The 17,307-nt window shown below is 34.0% G+C and overlaps 1 protein-coding gene across 3 annotated transcripts in view; it reads right to left on the reverse strand.

Moving 5' to 3' along the window:
- Nucleotides 1-9,259: 9,259 nt before the first annotated feature.
- The window catches only part of LOC109183529 (phosphoribosylaminoimidazole carboxylase, chloroplastic-like), a 32,648-nt gene continuing 24,600 nt past the window's right edge, over nucleotides 9,260-17,307 (reverse strand). The window contains exons 1-18 of one of the 3 annotated variants that reach the window (XM_019333625.1): nucleotides 16,844-17,073; nucleotides 16,176-16,380; nucleotides 15,064-15,342; nucleotides 14,477-14,692; nucleotides 14,277-14,388; nucleotides 14,026-14,088; nucleotides 13,777-13,915; nucleotides 13,036-13,091; nucleotides 12,815-12,888; nucleotides 12,503-12,650; nucleotides 12,167-12,340; nucleotides 11,579-11,666; nucleotides 11,322-11,444; nucleotides 10,877-10,974; nucleotides 10,292-10,409; nucleotides 10,104-10,198; nucleotides 9,789-9,895; nucleotides 9,260-9,689 (exon numbers count right to left, since the gene is read on the reverse strand). In XM_019333625.1, coding sequence (XP_019189170.1) covers nucleotides 9,596-9,689; nucleotides 9,789-9,895; nucleotides 10,104-10,198; nucleotides 10,292-10,409; nucleotides 10,877-10,974; nucleotides 11,322-11,444; nucleotides 11,579-11,666; nucleotides 12,167-12,340; nucleotides 12,503-12,650; nucleotides 12,815-12,888; nucleotides 13,036-13,091; nucleotides 13,777-13,915; nucleotides 14,026-14,088; nucleotides 14,277-14,388; nucleotides 14,477-14,692; nucleotides 15,064-15,308 — 1,950 coding nt within the window. In that variant the 5' untranslated portion in view covers nucleotides 15,309-15,342; nucleotides 16,176-16,380; nucleotides 16,844-17,073 and the 3' untranslated portion in view covers nucleotides 9,260-9,595. Of the gene's footprint in view, nucleotides 9,690-9,788; nucleotides 9,896-10,103; nucleotides 10,199-10,291; nucleotides 10,410-10,876; nucleotides 10,975-11,321; nucleotides 11,445-11,578; nucleotides 11,667-12,166; nucleotides 12,341-12,502; nucleotides 12,651-12,814; nucleotides 12,889-13,035; nucleotides 13,092-13,776; nucleotides 13,916-14,025; nucleotides 14,089-14,276; nucleotides 14,389-14,476; nucleotides 14,693-15,063; nucleotides 15,343-16,175; nucleotides 16,381-16,843; nucleotides 17,074-17,307 lie in introns of those variants that run through there. The other 2 variants (XM_019333626.1, XM_019333627.1) reach the window with 2 other exon arrangements.

The raw sequence follows: 17,307 nt of genomic DNA on the forward strand, positions 1-17,307 counted from the left end.
GTAGAATTTATTATATCTGTTCGTTTCAAATCTCGTGAATTCCTCATTTCGTCTAGATTAGGGCACTATTAGCATGTTGAAAATAAGTGTGTTTGCCTGTTTGGTTCGCAAATGGGAATTGGAAACGGAATGAGAATCAAATACTTATAATGGTAATAAATTTTGGTGAAAGTATTTTGCATGTTTGGTAGTATGGAGTTGAAATGATTATCAACATTGATGTTTGGTTATGTATGACTCTATAATAGAAATAAATGTTTTAAAAATACAAAAATAAAAAATCAAGTCAATTGATCTTAATATAATGACATTCAAAGTATATATAAATAAATAAATAAATAAAACAAAAATCTAAAAATACTTATTCAAATATAAAAATTAGATTACTAATAAGATGGAATGATACCTCTTTTTTAATTAGGGAATGAGGTTTCTTAATTGAATGAGTTATAAAATTTCATTGTTGTGTTTTAAAAAATTGTCAACCAAACACTAGCTATAATTTTGATTCACATTCTTAATGTGAAAATCCATGAACCAAATACACCCTAAATTTTATTTTTGCTTACATGTTTTAATTGGAGAATGTTGAATTTAAGTTGAAAGAAGAGGTAGCAATGCAATCATTAGTACATGGATCGTGGTCCACACAGTTGTATTTTAAGGGGTTATTTGGTTCATGGAATAGATTATCTTCGAAAATATTAGATTGCTGAAAATATTAGATTTCTGTGTTTGGTTAAAATTGAGGTATACAATATAATCTTGTTTGGTTTAAGATTATCTTATATTTATGGTCTACAAAATAATTTGCCATAGCAATGTGAGTTAGGGCAAATTATTGTGTGGACCATTATCTACACAGTGTTATATGAACCATAACAGAAAGTACATTTTTAATATATTAAAAGTACATTATTTGTGAACTGAATGTACATTATATAAAATAATGTATTTTTAGTATTCAAATAGTATACTTTTCTTGAATACAAAGTACATTTTAATATACTAAAAGTACATTATTAATATACTAAATGTACACTATTTTATAGCATAAAAATATAGCAATTTTATCATTTTGGAAAAATTAAAAAAAAAAACATAATATCATCAATCGTATTTACACATTATTGAAAACCTCTTTGTAGACGACATTGGTTGTCGCAACACAATCTTGTCTATCCTCGTCTAGAGTTAACACCTCCAGGCCATCAGGATGGGTAACTTGGGAGAAAACCACGTACAATTGTCTGTGATTAAAGACCGATTTTTTTTAGCAATAACCCAACGTGAGTTAGTGTTTGGCTTTGGCTTTTGTTGATAGTCATTACATATGCAAGCCCCATCAACGGGAATTATTTACGCTGAAACTTGAAGGGCAATATCGTATTAGAAGGAGTGAGAGACATTCGCGGGATAAGAACTTTGGTTCCTTCACGTGTCCCATTAACTATTATTGCTTCGACAATGTGATCTGTCAATCTTGTGATGATGAGTCGTGTCTTGTTACAAAGACCAAGAGAGTGGTCTATGTTCCGCAATAACATAATAGATGCACCGACCTTTAAAATGTCAATGAATGATTAGAAAGACCCGACAATCTCAAACTATTTAAGAATTCAGGAGTGTGTACTTCTGATAGATTTTCGCTGTCTGATTCTACCTTACACAAAGAATCACAACTTAAAAACGTTCGTCCTTCTGCAGTATTCATGTTGCACATGTACTGATGAATTTGATCAACGACATCTAAAGTCGGCGAGAGGATCGCTCGGCCTTCTAGATGCAACTCATTAAGCATGCAACATCTCGAGCTTGTTAACAAAATCTGCCCGAATATCGATCTCAGATGAACCGCCGTTTACAACCCCTGCAATCCCATCTCCGATGTTTGCAATCCATTTTGAAAGCCAATCAATCGTCTGTCTATCTTCCTCTAAAGCTAAGGTCCGTAGTCTCAAGTTATTGGTGAGCCTTAATACCTTGCAACTTGGTGTCGACCCTTCTGTTGGAACCAATCTTCCAATCCAGTGATAATTTTGACCACTAATCCTAAACACTAGAAGAGCGTTACCGGTGTTGAGTGACCTATCGACTCTACTGCCCAGAGACGTGAAGTAGAACATGTTGTTATACCTTCGAATATTACTGAGGAAGAGCCTACTTCTTCACTATCACCAAAGTAATGGCTCTGGAGCACATGAGGAAGATCCTTCATGCGAGGTAATTAGATTTTGCTCTCATAGCAATACTTTGTGTATTTTGGAAATGCACGTGTTACATTTTGATTTGAGTGCTCTTGCCACCAAAATAAAGTCCCACGATAATTACACGAATGAGTGGCATCTCCAAAGTCAAAATAACAATCTGACAACGTAAACAACTTACAATTAACACACATTATTTATATTGTGAAAAAAAAATGAACAGAACAAACATTTGTATTTAAAGGAAAAAAAAAAAAAAACTGACCATATCCATTATTTTGAGACTCGACCTATTTGAAATCCATGTTTAAATTCCTCCAATTTGTTCGTGACGATGACTTACTGAAATTTCTTACAATTGACTGCGGAACACGATTACGCCGACGATGCGATTCTCTTTCCACTTTAATAAAATAGAATAATGAATTGTATACTATAAACCAAAATTTGCATATAATTTAACCTATTATGTTATATTATATTTTTGAATAGTAGTACCTTTGATGGGTATATTAATAGGTGTTGAGGGAGAGCAAAACGTAAATCCACCAAACAATGCTTCATTACCAGCTACTACAGTTATTTATATTGAGGAAGAAAAATTTATGACTGCATGCATTTCATACAGAAGAAAATAGGCGCGTAGGCTATTAGAAAAATAAATTTGCTCACCATTAAATCTTGGATGAACTGGATTAAATGCTAAAGAACCAACAGTTGTTTGCAATATCGGCGCATTTTCTATAATAAAAAAAAATACAAAAAAAATCAGTATTTAGACAATTCTTATAGAATGATTCGTATTTTAAAATAAATACACAACTATGAATGCATCTCCTATTTGCAATATTAAATCTTATATATTAATTGGATGTATATTATTTGGTTTGCTAACCATTGCAATATTTTTGAGAAATAATAAAATCAAATACTTACATAATAATTAACACATTAATTATAGTAAATCAATAATTTAAAACAACTAATAATCAAAATTTGTATACAATAAAATGTTAAGATTATGTCTCTATTTAGATAAGTAATTAATTATATTGCAGTAAGTCAAACAAAATTTGTATAGCAGTATTAGTCATTTAGTCATGTGTACAACCCTATAGGTTGGCACTATCCGCCAATTCAACTCTTCTTTATCAATGCTAATATGCTATAGACCAGGCTGTTAGTGGCAAATTCATAAAAATAGTGACATAATATTACGCAAATCTAAGTATTATTTTTATAATTTGCAGATTTGCAAGTATTATGGGGATGATTCGATTTGTGTTTTTATACAAATTGGAGTAGTGCCAGAATAATATTGTTGAATAGAAAAGTAGGAAATAATATATTCTATTACGAATTAAATTACACTATTTTACAATATTAGAATAGGAATTTTAACGTAGGATTGTAGTACAAATAGGAAAGTATAAAAGAATATATTCTATTACGAATTGTATTACAGTATTTTACAATATTACGCAAACCTTAATAGTATAAGACTGTTTTGGGCGGGAAGTTAAAATTGAGGATTTTGTTTTTATTAATAGTATAGATATAGATTAGATTAATAGTAAAAATAATGTGTAGAAATAATTTTAGAACATTATGGCTTCTCGAATAACGGATTCTTTTATATTTTTTCTACTTTTACTGCTAACCTTATTATTATTAACAGAACGTTTGGTTGGAAGTAAGGAATTAGAGTGGAAAGGAATTACAATTCGGTGGGAAAAAGAATAAGGTGAGAATAAAGTATGAATTCAAATTACATTGTTTGGTAGGGATGAATAGAATTATTGGGTAGGGAATGAAAGAAGTTATATAAAGACTAAAATGTCCTTGTGTAATAATAATAGTAGTAATAATTAAGGGTACTTTTGTCATTTCATCCATTTTTCCTTTCCCACAATCACCGAATTGCAATTCATAGGGGGTGCCCATGAATTGCAATTCAGCAAAAGGAGGAAATTGCAATTCTGTGGAATTGCAATTCCCTCCAACCAAACGGCGTAATTGTGGCTTCCACTGAATTGCAATTCAACTACAGCCAAATTACGCCCAACCAAACAGGCCATAAGTGTTTGGGCGGGAAGTTGAAAAGGGAGATTTTGTTTTAAATAATAGTATTAATTGATTGGAGTAGTGACGGAATAATATTGTTGAATAAAAATATGAATTTTAATGTAGAGTTGTAGAACGAATAGAAAAGTATTAAATAATATATTCTATAAAATTGTATTGCCAAGCACATTGTGCTTAAATGGCATGTATTGATCTTTTTCATGTGGGAGGTCATAAGATTAAGCCTCAGTGGAGGCGTTGTTGACTCTGTGTGAAAAAATTAAAAGGAAAACATGATTGTTTTTATTTAATAGTATAGATTTTTCCTTCTAATGTGGCTTTCATTCATTGGATACTCATGAATTGATTGACCCCTTTGAGTCACCATGATTTACATCCTCCCAAATGCTCTGTCGGGCTGGAGTGTGAGGGACCCTTAGGGTTGGGGTTCAACCTTTTGAAAGAATGAATTGATTGACCCCATAACTAATTAAAAAATTAGTTCATTATAAAACCAACCAGATATGTCAAGAGGGAAAATTTGTAAGAAAAATAAAGGAGAGTATATATCATTATTGTATATAAAATAGATGAATAGATTACATGGAGAAAAAAAAAAAAACAATATTGATGAGAAATGTTTAACAATGTTCTAATTGTACATTATATTATTAACATTCATGTTGATAGTACTTGGTATAACAAATATATATATATATATATATATATATATATATATATATATAAAAGAGCGATCATATGTGGTCATGCCATTAGGTGTGGCGGTGTGGTCGTATCTGTGTCGTTGAATCAATTAATCTAACGGCAGTGGCTAATGTGAGGATTTGAGGATTTTCGCGCGTGGGGGTGTTATGGTAATTACAGTGGCCATTTATAGCGGCTAGGTTCCAGTATACACCAACAGTGTTGACAACATGCACCAATAGTGTAATAAAACACACCATAGTGAAACACACCAATAGTGTATTCCCGAACACTGTATGATGTATTTATTAATATCTAATGACGCGTTTTTGGTGATGCGGCGTACCTAATTTTTGTATGTTTTTTGTTGTGCATTTCATAACATGGATTGTGTATATTTGTATAACAATTGGTGCGACCGCACTGACCACATGGGAAGGTGTTGCCGCACCTAAACTTGACACCAATGGGAATCTACAAATACACCAGAGTAAGGCTAATAATGCACCAATTACACAAATAAAACACACAACAATGTGATTTTCCCTATTCCGGTGCCTTATGACGAGTTTACCCTTGCAGTTCGCTGGGTAGGAGAATGTGCGTAAAAATACTGGAAGAATCTTGATTAATGTGATTCATTGGATCTATCTAATCTAATCTAATGGCTTGTAATTGACCATATGACCACACCTAACAACATGGTCACATGTGATCACCCCTATATACAGGGACGGAGGTACCTTAGGGGGTAGGGGGGTCATGGCCCCTCTCCCCACCCCTACCCTACCCCTACCCCTACCCCACCTTAAATTTTTTAGTAAATATGTATGTATATATTGATATACTAGGGATAAAATACACTTTTGGCCCCCCTCTAATTTTTTTTTTTTAAAAAATAATATATTATGTTTATATTAAATGAACTCAAAATATATATTAAAGTTCAAATTCATTAAACAAAAAGAAATGAATCAAATAATTAAAGTGATCATTTTTCTTTATTATCTTATTTCTTTTATCAAGATTTTAATAACGAATGGCATCAAGTATACATTTTAATATAAAAAATTCTCCAAATTTGAGATAAATGCTTTGGTTTTATTAGTTATATATGTTGATTAATTAATTAGTGATTTATTGTGTGTTTTAATTATTTATTTACATTTTTAACATGTACATTTGCTAGTTTAAATGATTAGTTTTAAAATTGACAAAAATTAATATTGATTATTTAATTGGTCTTGATTTTTTTCTTTATCTTTCAAATTTTGAAATATTCAGTTCACCAGTAAAATGAATATAAGTTAATTATGAACAAATTTGGTGACAAAATAATTGACAAAACTTTTTATTTGATGTTAAGTGACAATCTATATTTAAATAAATGTTGTTATTGTTATTATTATATTTTGTGTTATGTGAAAAATTTCTAAAGTAATGATCGACACTTGTATCGATCATACGCATATAATTATGTATTTCATACTTTATTACACATAGTATAATTAAAAATTATTATCAATAATAATCACAATAATGTATAGTATATATAATAATATGGTGCGATTAGTTATAATGTCGACTAACATTGTAAATTTTCTCTACTACATCGGCCCCCCAACTCTAGTTTTCTGGCTCCGTCCCTGCCTATATATATATATATATATATATATATATATATAGACACACACATACACACACACACAGGGTCAAGATCTTGTGTAGTTATTACTTCTCATGTGGTCGTGCAAACATGTCAGAGCTGTAGAATGAGTCGTAAAATGCAAAGGCATTTAGGTCTTCAATTATAATTTTTAAAAATATAAATAAAAATAAAAATATAATTTTTGTATTAAAAAAAAAAAAAGATAGAAATATCCTTGTCGAAATTTCAATGATTTTGTTGATGAAGGACCAAAATAATCATGCCAAAATAATATTAGGATCAACGAGGATGTTTTTGAAAAAGAAAGACTAAATGTGGATTGCCACCTATAAATCTAGAACAAAAAATGTAATTAACTTTATAGAGTTGTATCATGCTAAATTTGATGTTATGATGCAATGTGACCATCATACTCTATACTAGAAGTGGCCACGGGACGGTTCAAGGTTGAACCAACCCTGAATCAGCCCAGAAAAAAGTGGGTCTGGGCTTCACTAAGCCTGAGTCGGGCTTAGCTCGAATCGGAAGCGCCTTGTTAAGGGCCGGTTCAGGTCCTTTAAAAAAAATTCGAGGCCCAGCACGGAACTGGCCCATGGACCATGCCCCTAACCGGCCCAAGCACGGCCCAGGCACGAGCCCAGTCCAGGTTTGGGCCTAGGCCCGGGCAAACACAGCCATGGCAGCAATGCATGCCAGCTTTGCTTCCATGGCTAAATGCCTAAAATTCTAAAAAAAAAATAGTAATTTTGATTGTGGCAGCTAGACTTATTACTTACTACTCAGTCCTGCAACGTGCAACGACCAAATATATTTGACCGTTGCATGTAGCCTTTGTCGGAGGCTAGACTAGGCTTGGCCTCCGGTAGAGGCTACTCCTGTTCTCGCCTCTCGGCCAGTACAACGGCTATTTTTTTTTCTTCTTTTTATTTACCATTTTACCCTATAAATACTCTTATCCAATTTATTTTTATCACACAAAAATTCTTAACCCGACACTTTCTTACTTCTACTCACAACAATTTTCCATAAATTAAAAGCAAATCCAATTTAAAAGTCTTTTATAAATTTTTAATTTATGATCTATTCATAATTTAGTGAGTAAAAATCAAATGAACTTTATAAATTATACTACATTTTATAATATTTATAAGTTATCAAATAATATTAAGTCAATAAGTCTTATATAAAGTTTTAATAGTACAAGACTACAAGTTTAAATGTATTTAACGTAATTTATAAATTTTAATTTAGTAGAAAATCATGTTAATTTTAAATTTTGAGATTAATAACAAAAATATTAATTTTAAAAAAGTGTGCATTCAAAAAAAAAATATTAATTTTAGAAAAGTGTGTGACTGTGTGTAATGTGTATATATACATTAATTATTATTAATGTATTAAGAGGTTATAGTAGCTTAATTGGAAAGAACTTAAATTGGTAATTAAGATTATAAGGTTAAGGGTTTAAATCACATTTCAAACAAAAATAGACCATTTTATATATATAAAAAAAATTATATATTTAAAACAAAATAAACAATATAATAATTTGTGGGCCTAGCCCGGGATCTGCCCACAAGAAGCACGGGCCTACCAATCGTTATGCTATGGACACGCGACACTGTTATCTTCCACTTTTTTTTTTTTAAAAAAAATTCAGACCGCTTCGTTATAGGAGTATATGTTCATTATTTTATTACTACATGTTCATAATTGTAAGTTCATAATGTCAGAGCTCTATGTTCATAATTCAATAACTGTACATTCATACTTCCATAACTGTACATTCATAATTCCGTAACTGTACATTCATAATTCTGTAACTGTACATTCATAATTCAATAACTGTAATTTCATAATTTTCGAAGCTCTATGTTCACAATTTTAGAGCTCTATGTTCATAATTTTATCACTATATGTTCATATTGTAAGTTAATAATGTCAGAGCTCTGTGTTCATAATTTTATAACTTACATTCATAATTCTGTAACTGTAAAATCATAATTTTCGAAATTCCATGTTCACAATTTTAGAGCTCTATGTTCATAATTTTATCACTATATGTTCATAATTGTAAGTTCATAATGTCAGAGCTCTGTGTTCATAATTTATAACTGACATTCATACTTCCATAACTATACATTCATAATCACATAATTGTACATTCATAATGGCACAAACGAATAACGCTGTTAATGGCGAGACAAAATCAAATTTCTTTAAAAAAAAATGAAATGACGCGTTTTCCCTAAAAACGACGTCGTTTTGGACTCGTGTCCACAATGCATTATGTACACGAGTCCAGGGCATAATTTGCCACTATACACCATAAGCCTTTCCAGTAAAAAGCACATTTAGTTATAACAAAGTTACATTTTTTTTTAGATAATGAATCTGTAATTTTGTATTACTTAAATAAAGATGTGTACTAGATTAACTATATTTCTATATAATAACTCGTCGACTACACTATTTCTGTATAAGAACTTACAAACTACACGAGAGGTACACCGCACTAAAAAAATACTTTGTGTGATAAACTTAACCAAATGATTATTGATAAGAATCAAACTCGTATTCAGAGTTACACTTCCTTTATTAAGTACATGCAAAGTTTTGCCTTCTCAAGTAGATATCAATTTTGCATTATTTCTCGAGAGAAAAATGAGATATCTCTTCATCAAGTAATACTCCCGTCATGTATATGTGAGATGTTTGAATCAAATGGAGATAAAACCACACTTCAGACAGGAATCAAATCAACGGGTTTTAAGTGGGAATGGGATTGGTTGTGATTCCCTACTCCTAAACCCATGAAAATGCCCCCACGGTTTTTTTTTTTTTTTTTTTTCCATATTTTAAAAGGCAATTCTTTTGGCCTTGTGTGATCCTCAAAATTGAATCTGGAAAGGGGGGTTGTGGTATAATGTTTGGAGTTGTTGAATCCGGGCTAAGAATTTAGGTAATCTTCCCAGCCGCCTTTTCCCAGCCTCTCTGCTTTGACCAACACCTCGTCTCGTCTGTCTTCTTGATATTGAGCCATTCTGCAAAACGAGGAATGGCTCGTTAGCTGGGAAATTTGTTTATATTTTCATAGAAGGGGTTAGTTGGCGGGATTTGGGGAACAACAGAGGCAACCCGACCTTGCTTGCAGGTTTGTGTCGCTGATCCCTAATAATCTCACTGCCAACAGACCCGCATTTGTTGCATTGTTTATGGCTACGGTTGCAACCGGGACCCCTCTTGGCATCTGTGTAAGAAACATTTCACATGGAAGAAAATGAAGCAAGCAAGCAACCAATATTTTATCTTTGCTCAGATACTCGTCTTTCATGAGCTTATGCAGGAAAAATTAATGTCGTCAAAGAACACCCTACCACTTAGACTAGAGCTAATATTTCACTTTAAAAGTTAATCCCATGATCTAAAGAGGAATAATTGAAGAGAATTTGTAATACCTGAACAATAGATAATAGAGAGTCCATTCCATCTAGAGCAGAAGCTCGTACTGGAACTCCAATAACTGGTAATGGAGTCAATGCAGCAACCATGCCTAGTTGTCATAAATGCAAAAAGTTCATCGAGTGTTTGTAGTAAATACATACCATAGACAGTCATTAAGCATTACTGGTAGCAGAGTACTGACCAGGCAAGTGGGCTGCACCCCCAGCACCAGCAATAATTACCTGGATGCCACGTTCTACAGCGGATAGAGCATAGGAATACATCATTTCAGGGGTCCGATGGGCAGAAACGATTTTTACCTGCAATTCATGTTTTGTTTAATTAAGTCCTATTATGGCCTCATGGAAACCATGATTTTATTAAAAAAAATAAAATTGGAGTTCATTGAGATGAAGGGTCCGTTTGGAAAGCAGGAAAATGACTTCTGGAAAATGAGTCATTTTCCAGAAAACATTTTCCTTTCCGGTGTTTGGTTGCATTTTGGAAAACTTGGTGCGTTTAGTTTATTTTTTGGAAAAATTAGTAGAATTGTATGTTTAAACATTTTGGCAGAAAATGACTTCCCCCAAATTTTGGCGGAAGTCATTTTCCACCAAAATGGCTTCATTTTCCCAGTCAATGGAAAATGTTTTCCGTTGACTGGATTTTCCTATTGCATCCAAACAATGAAAACTCAGAAAACATTTTCCAGAAGTCATTTTCCGGGTTTCCAAACGGACCCGAAATTAAAACAAGGCAAGGTAATGTAATGATTTATGGAGATAACCTCAGTAGGCACATCAAACTCTTTCAATATCTTTGCAGCATCCTTCATAACAGGAAGATCTGAATCAGACCCCATTATGATTCCAACACGCGGTGCAACTGTATAATGAATGAAGTATATTATTAAACCAATTTAGTCAAATAGAAATAAGCATGGACGGGGTAACCCCAGCCAATATGGCTAAGAATACAAACTTGTGGTCACGAGTTCGAATCTCAGCCTTCTTGGTTTGAGCTGGTCAGCTATGGGCAACTAGGTTGGTTTACCTCCTAGTGGTCCTTTGCCGGCTAGGGTCACAAGACAGGGTTTCTCAGGTACTGGCTGCGAGTTTCCCTCGTCACCCCAGAACTAAACATGGACAACTAGTGGTTTGACTAACAAGAGTCAAGAGGAAGCCTTTCATGAAAGGCACAGCAGAAGGTGCAAGGAAACTAGAATAACATACCAGATTCAGAAGGCTGGCTATCCGTGATATTTTCTCTGAGTGCAGATCTTAGCCGTGCTTCCACAATGCCCATTGAGGGTCCAACGAAAGTAATGTGACCCATCTTTCTTTGTTTTCGCATTTCTACAGATATTATAATCATTCAGTTCTCATTCCCTTTCACTTAATCTTTCTTTTGGTAAATAACATGTGGATGCCTGCCATATAGGAAAAGAAGAGAAATTGCAACAAAAGGCATTACAGTTTGTTCAACCAACCTGGTTTGTCATACCAATGAATAGATGCTCCTGGTATTTCTAATGCCCTTCCCATAAGCTGATTAGCTAAAGCAAAGCCTGGTTCTCCCTGGATCACAAATGCAAGGCTTTACAAACACCAACTCATTCTTTTAAACAAATAGTAACAAAAACTTGCAATGTTTTTTTTTCCCCACAATATATGCCAAGGAAAATAGCAGAACAAGTTTATAATGTGTAGACTCATGTTTTTACTTTTTATACTTTTTAACAATACCAAGAAACTTGTACATGTTGAACCTTAAAAACTCTCATGTTTCATTCATCATCTATGTACAAAATGCACACCTATGACCAATGTTGAAAAAATCGCTAGGCGCCCTCTAGGCGCCTGGGGACGGCCTAGGGCGCCTAGAGCACCTAGGCGGGCGCCTAGGAGGCTGACCGCCTTAATCGGCGCCTAGGCGCGATTTTTGCAACAGTGCCTATGACTCTATGAGTGCATGTACAAGGTAAGCCACAGTATTGAATATTGATGAAAGGTTAAATATTGTACAGCATAAAGTTAGTGATTAAAGATTATATGAAATGCCCAAAATGTAAACTAACCTCATCTTCACCTAATATGTTGTACATGATGGCAGCAGGTGTTTTCATTGATGGGTCACCGAGTGGCAGCCCTACCACAGCTCGTAAGTGTTGCTCAAATTGCGAAGTAAAGCAAGACTCAATAGTGTGATGTCCACTATTATGAGGTCTTGGAGCCACTTCATTAAGTAAAATCTGGGTGAAGAGAAAGTATATATATATAGAGAGAGAGAGAGAGAGGGTTGTCATGTTTCGAGACTGTGAAAGCTTGTGAAAAGTTGTATACTTGTATGTGGCATTCCTGGCCTTTTAAATGCGAAAAGATATTAGTAATAAACACATTGGCAACTAACAAACCTGATCATCATCTGTCAAAAACAGCTCAACAGCAAAAACACCAGCACCTTCTAATGAACCAACAGCTTTGCATGCAACATCAGTTGCAAGTTTCATAACCTTCCATGACACATTAGCTGGTGACTTCACAATGTGACAAATGTTTTCCCTGTGAATACTAAAAACAATTAGGAATAAGGAAAGCTAAACGCTTTTCACAGCATTGCCAAACAAGAAAAACATTACAGAATTCAAATCCATGAGAAGCACGTGTTCAACATGATAAAGAATAATAGTAAAAGTTGATCAGGCAACAAATAAATATAATCTTGCCTATGAATTGTCTCGACAACGGGATAACAGAGGGTAGAGCCATCCCTTCCTCTAGCCACAATGACGGAAAGCTCCTAAAATAAGACATAACGTGTTAATAAATATATCTCCTTCCAAAGCAAAAGCTTCAGAAAAGACCTTTAAGCTTCAGAAACTCCTCTTATTGAGTTATTTTATCTAATTAAAAGTTTATGCCTTGATGGCACATAACACATACTAACCTTCACAAATGGGGCCCACTTTTCAACATATAAACCCCGATCAAATCCTCCAAGAGCTGCAAAGTGGTATTAATTTATACTTTTTTATTAAACAGTAAGCATTGAAGCATGCATTCCACCTCAAGTAGCATCTTAAGCTATTAGAGAGGAATTGGGATACAGATTATTTTATATTTAATCATCACCGATGAGCTTCAAGAAATACTCCATAAACAAAGTAAATAAAAAAATAAAAAAATAAATAATAAATAATAAATAATATAAATAATAATAATAAACCATCATTCCCATGCTCATGCAGTCATACACACATGACACATACTCATGTTAAATATACACACTGATGCATATGGAAAAAACAAGTGATGGAGACCAACAATGAAAATATGTTTACTTTGGAGCTCACAATTCCCACAAAAAAAAAAAAAAAAAAAAAAGAGGAAAAAAAAAAGGTATCATTGTAGGATTAAGCAAATGATGCACTTTTGTCTGAATCTTATGTCCCAATTCTCTACCAGAATATATTGAGCACTTAACCCCCACCCCCATTTTTTCTAATTTTAGAGGTTTGATTTTCCTTTCTATTCCCTCATATTTTAAATTTTCTTATTTTAATAAAAGCCATAGAACAAAGACAACAATTAAATTGATGACTAAAGTGTTTACTAAAGGTCTTGAATTTGCAAAAGTCAAGGTAAATTAATTAACTGTTGTTTATATTATAAATTGATAGTATACTACCATTTACTGCAGAAGAAAGACCTTCTTCACTTTTAGCTACAGCATTGCCACGCCCATCATAGGCAAGCCTCCTGCTCTTGACCATAAGTGGATAGCCAAAGAGGTCACCTGCTCTTTTAGCACTTTCAAGATTATCTATCTGTCTTACCCAAATATCAAAGTGATCAAATGTTAGTATTGTTCATTCAATTTGGGTGTGATTATTACTAGAAAACATAGCAAATTTAGTGGAATTATCATCATCCCCACCTGCATAAACTTAGGAAGCGGAATGGAAGATTTAGAAAAGTGGACCTTTTGAAGATATTTGTCCTGTTATAAAAGAAAACAATTAAGTGCAAATCAGAATAGAACCACTAAAGTCAAGGCTGCTGTAGCCAAAACTAGGTGTTACTTGTTTGAAATATAAAATAGAATACATGTGCATACAGACTCATGTTACTAATTGCGCACAATCCCATATCTAGAAAAAAAAAAAAAACAAAAAAAAAAAAAAAAACCTGGATTATCCGGATTGTTGAGGCTTTAGGCTCACAGTCCACCCCTTGCTGCTCCAACTTTTCAATTGTGGCAGCATCAACATGCTCAATCTCAATCGTCAACACATCACACCTAACTCGAAACCCAAATTCATTAGTAAGAAACCAAAAGAAAGAGTAAATTCAATATACCCACAAAGCGGAAATGGTGCAAATCAAACCTTTTTCCAAATTCTTCAACAGTGGCACTATCATCATAGCTTCCAACCACATGATGATGAGCCAACAAACTTGCAGGACAATCCTTCATTGGGTCCAAGACAATAACTTTGATGGCCATCTCCGATGCTGCTTGACACAACATACGGCCAAGTTGTCCTCCTCCCAGAACCCCAACAACAATTTCAGATACTCCATGAATGGGTGAAACACTGCTCCTACATTAGTAACATACCCAGAAACATTAAAAAACGCAATCAAAACTGCCCTTTCTGAAGTAAATCATGCAGCACAACTCACAACTTACAATTCACTAATTCATTATAAGCATAGCTCTTAAGGAACAAAACAGAAAAAGCAAAATACTCTTTTTTCCCCTTCAAAAAGCACATCATCAGGAGATAATAGTTGAGAGGAGGCTACGACATTAGAAAACTTAAGTAAAAAATTATGACTGATTGACTTCATAATTCAATAAACCTCAAAAGGAAACGCCTTTATTCGTGAATTCATTTAAGACATTTTTAAACATCATACCTGAAACCATAATAAAAATCAAGTTTCTTGAACTAGCGTTGGGAGGCAATACCTGTCCGGTGCCGGCGTTTCTTGAGCTTTCAAAGAAGCTTTGCAGGGCAGAATGGCGGAGCTACATTGGGCATGTTGGGAAAGCATCCAAGAAGAGGAAGAAGAAAGTTGCTTGAGGATTAAGGTGTGTTGAGGCTTAGAATTAAGAACACCTACAAAGATGGAACTTTTACAGGGAGCTGAGCTGATTCGGTGACAATGGCCGCTGCTGCAAAGTGGGGCTGCAGATTTGGTAAAGCTCTGCATCCCCTTTCGCTTTCTCTTGAAAAAGAATAGAATTCTGAAAAAATGGAAATTGGAGGAGGGGTTTAGGGAAGAATGGTTGGGTTTTTGGAGATTCGGTGAAAGTATTTGGTTGAAGTATCAAAATTAGAATTAGATTAAAATACTTAATATTTGAAATGAATTTTGAGGAAAATAATCTACTCATTTAGAATAAAAATTAAAATAAAAAATAATGTAAAAATATTATTATAACAAAAGAAAAAATAAAATGTGTATTTTATCTAGAGTTTTATTATAATTTCGATTCGAATCCCCAAAACTCATGAACCAAAGGCTCTTAACTTGCATCAAAATTGTGTATGGAAAATGGATTTTGATATGGGATATAATCTCAAAAACAACTAAAAAGTAAATTTACAAATCAAAATTTACTCTTTGATACTATTAAGTGTAGTCAAAGTGGGGCTGGCCCTCCCCATTAGGCCCACCTCACCGCGAGCCTAATTTTGCGGGTTTTGCGTGCTAGCTCACAGGCTAGGGTAGGGGCCCGCAGGCCAGCCCACAGGTCTTTTTAAAAAAATAATTAACAATTATAATTATAATTCATAAATAAATATTAAAAATTTACAACTACATTATATACCAATCTAAAATTAACTGTTAATGACATATATTAATTCAAAGTCACAACTTACAGGGAGAGGAAGCAGTAGCCAGTAGCAGGCAGTAGACATTTGTTTTTAAAGTTTAAAATTTTCATACAATTTAACCAACAAGGTTATAATATAAACAAACAACACAAATACAAAATTACACTAAGGTCACAATCCAACAACGAAAATTTTTATTTTTATTTTAAAAAGTTTAAAAATTAAAGAAAGAACTCACGGCGTGTGTCAGAGGCTCAGAGCTGGTGGCGAGGCAGCCAGCGGCAAGCCGGTGTCCAGTAAGGCAGTAACTCTCTGTCCTGCGTAGCACGTCTCGCTGTGTCAGAGGCAGAGCTGGTGACAATTGATGAGGCAGGACTCCAGTGAGGCGGTAGGCGGCAGGACTCCAGTGAGGCGGTAGGCGGCGAGTGGTGGGCCGGTGTCTCCTGAGTTGTGCCGAGTAAGGGTGAACAAACGGGATAACCAACAGAAAGACCAATTGAAAGAATAACAAATAATTCCACAATTAATAATTGAAAAATCTAATATGCAATACTACATAATTCCAAATCCAAAATAACTAAGTAAACAAAAATACAAAATGTTTTAAACTCAGTGTCCAGTACATTAATATGTTTTGAATTGAAACTTACAATGATGATAGAAACATTGTCTAGTACCCAGGATTAGAAACAATGTAGAGCTGTCATGAATTTAAACTTACAATGATGATAGTTTTAAGATCAATTACGTTTCAAAATGCTAAAAATAAAGAACATGGAGCAAAACTAGTAGTAGCAGTCTAGCAGAAGCAGAAATGGTAGTAAACTCAACAAATTAAACTAAACATGAACAGAGAGTCAGACACAACGACAAATAATTAAACTAAACAAATATGCAAAAACTTACCTTGACTCCTCGAGGACGAGGGAGGAGTTGGCGAGTTGCAGCCACTAAGTCGCAGACTGGGTAGTGTCGTAGTGAGGTATGACCGTTTGGCGTCTGAGGATGTGAGGAGCAAGAGCAGAGGGCGTGAGGGAGTGGGGCGGTGAGAGACGAGGGCGGAATCCGGCGGAAGAGTGGAGACGCCGGGAGAAGGGTAGGGCTATTGTCTATTTCAGTTTTTTTGGGCTATTGGATATTTAGATTGGGCTAAATATTATTCATTTATTTGTTTTGGGCTATTGGCAGTTTAGCAGCACCACTATTGTTTTGGGCTATAGTGGTGCGTGATTTTTTGTCTTTAAGGTACGTGGTTTGTGTGGGCAATTTATATTCGGGACGTTATGCCATGGAACCGTGTTCACCATGATGGTGAACACGGTTCCAACGGTGTTAGTACACCGTTATCTTTTTTTTTTTTTTTCTTAATT

This window comes from Ipomoea nil, unplaced genomic scaffold, assembly GCF_001879475.1.
Source record: "Ipomoea nil cultivar Tokyo-kokei standard unplaced genomic scaffold, Asagao_1.1 scaffold1129, whole genome shotgun sequence".
NCBI classification, from domain to species: domain Eukaryota; kingdom Viridiplantae; phylum Streptophyta; class Magnoliopsida; order Solanales; family Convolvulaceae; genus Ipomoea; species Ipomoea nil.